The 1802-nt window shown below is 38.3% G+C and overlaps 1 protein-coding gene across 1 annotated transcript in view; it reads left to right on the top strand.

Moving 5' to 3' along the window:
* The window catches only part of LOC100175339 (nose resistant to fluoxetine protein 6-like), a 12782-nt gene extending 11425 nt beyond the window's left edge, over positions 1–1357 (top strand). Inside the window, exons 12-14 of the mRNA XM_026836460.1 lie at positions 192–381; positions 815–983; positions 1307–1357. Coding sequence (XP_026692261.1) covers positions 192–381; positions 815–983; positions 1307–1357 — 410 coding nt within the window. The remainder of the gene's footprint in view (positions 1–191; positions 382–814; positions 984–1306) is intronic.
* The last annotated feature ends 445 nt before the right edge of the window (positions 1358–1802 follow it).

The raw sequence follows: 1802 nt of genomic DNA, 5'->3' as shown, positions 1-1802 counted from the left end.
ACTGTCGTCGTTTTTCGTCCATGCGAGGATAAAGCAAGTTTCATTCGTTACTTCATAACCGTATCCTCACCACTTTAAAAGAACGTTGTTCCTTGGGAAATACGCTTAGTAAACATAAGGTATTAGGTGTGGAAGCAGGATACAATACTTACCTTACAGTACAATACTTACAAACCCGTGTTTTATTACAGATAACCCAGTATATTCGAACGATTACTACAAGGCACACGGTGAGGTCCAAGCGCTAAGTAACGGAACATTTTCAGTGGACAGTTTCTTTTTCTTGAGCGGTTTACTTGTCGCTTATCTGGGCATTAAACATCTAAACAATTCAAATGGAAAGATTAATATTCCTCTAATGTATTTGCAACGTTATCTCAGGTACATTAACTTTTGTGATGCTACCATTGTGGCCATATATGTGTCCTTGGCCAAGACACTTAATGTTTATTTCTCCAAATCTCATATGTGCTCTTCATATGTGTTGTTCAAATTGTCTACCATAGAGGACAAGAGAGCGAATGATAGGTCACAGCTATTATGATTTTAGTAGTTAGGATAAAAGTCGGGAAACAGCAAGAACTACGTTAGACGAAAGAGATATATACCGCCACTTAACTGCCCAGAAATTAACTATACCGACACAGTGGCATAAGTGGTAACTCGTAAGCGGGCTCGAGATGTATGAAACAGAACAACCGTGTTATAACGACTGTCGTTGCCCCGCCAAACGAAAACCAAGAGGTGTCATTCATTCATTTCCTAATATACACTTAGTAACTGAGTACGGTGAACTACTTTTAAAACCTTTTAGACTGACTCCAGTATACGCGTTTCTTCTTCTGTTCTCAATGAGTCTATACAAGTTCTTCGGATACGGTCCTTACTGGAACGACTTAGCTTCTGTGATGTACAACTCGTGCAAAGACGTTTGGTTTGCGAATCTTCTCTACTTTAATAACCTTTACCCAGCCGAGGCCCAGGTATATATGCAGATAATTAGCCTACAATCGTATACCACGGCCTACTATATAGAGATACGGCCTACTATAGGATAATTCACATTTTACGTTTGAATTATAAGGTAAAACGTAAGATGTGAATTATCAGGCCATATCTTTGGTAGGCCGTGCACCCACCAAGTGATTACTATAGTAAGGGGCACGAAGTGTATAAAACAGGACTTCTATATTGTACGGACCGACCTTGTTCCGTCACGCTCGGTTTAATTCGATGTATATGCCCCTTATTCCATTCTGTAAATTAAAACCCACGAGTTAAACTGTATCACCTTAATTGATATTAGAGTTGCTTAGTTCACATCTCTATTGTAGAAGATATGTTACAACTTATCTAAGTCAGCCTATATACCTTGCATTTGCAGCAATGTTTTGGTTGGAGTTGGTATTTGGCAAATGACATGCAGTTTTATCTTCTCTCTCCGTTTATTCTAATTCTTCTGTACAGGTGAACTAATATTACTTCAGCATTACGTCATAACATGGAAGGCCGCTTAATTAGGGCCTATAACAGTATTTTAGAAATAATGTGAACTCATAAAACTCGCCTGCATACTCAAATTCGAAGAAATAGACTATAAGCTCACCCCAGCCCTAAAATTTTAAAATAAATATAACTTTATTTTTACGCTTTCCTGTAGATCTAAAACGTTCGGGTTTTTGGTTATGATGGTCCTACTTATCGGAAGCACTTTAATAACTGGCGTCCTGTCAAAGGAAACAAACTTACAACCGACACCAATTGGCGTTACCTATACATGTCAATGTATGTTGTGATACTTG

This window comes from Ciona intestinalis, chromosome 10 (genome assembly GCF_000224145.3).
Source record: "Ciona intestinalis chromosome 10, KH, whole genome shotgun sequence".
NCBI classification, from domain to species: Eukaryota; Metazoa; Chordata; class Ascidiacea; order Phlebobranchia; family Cionidae; genus Ciona; species Ciona intestinalis.
Note: the sequence above shows the minus strand (reverse complement) of the source record. Positions and strands in the feature narration are given on the sequence as shown.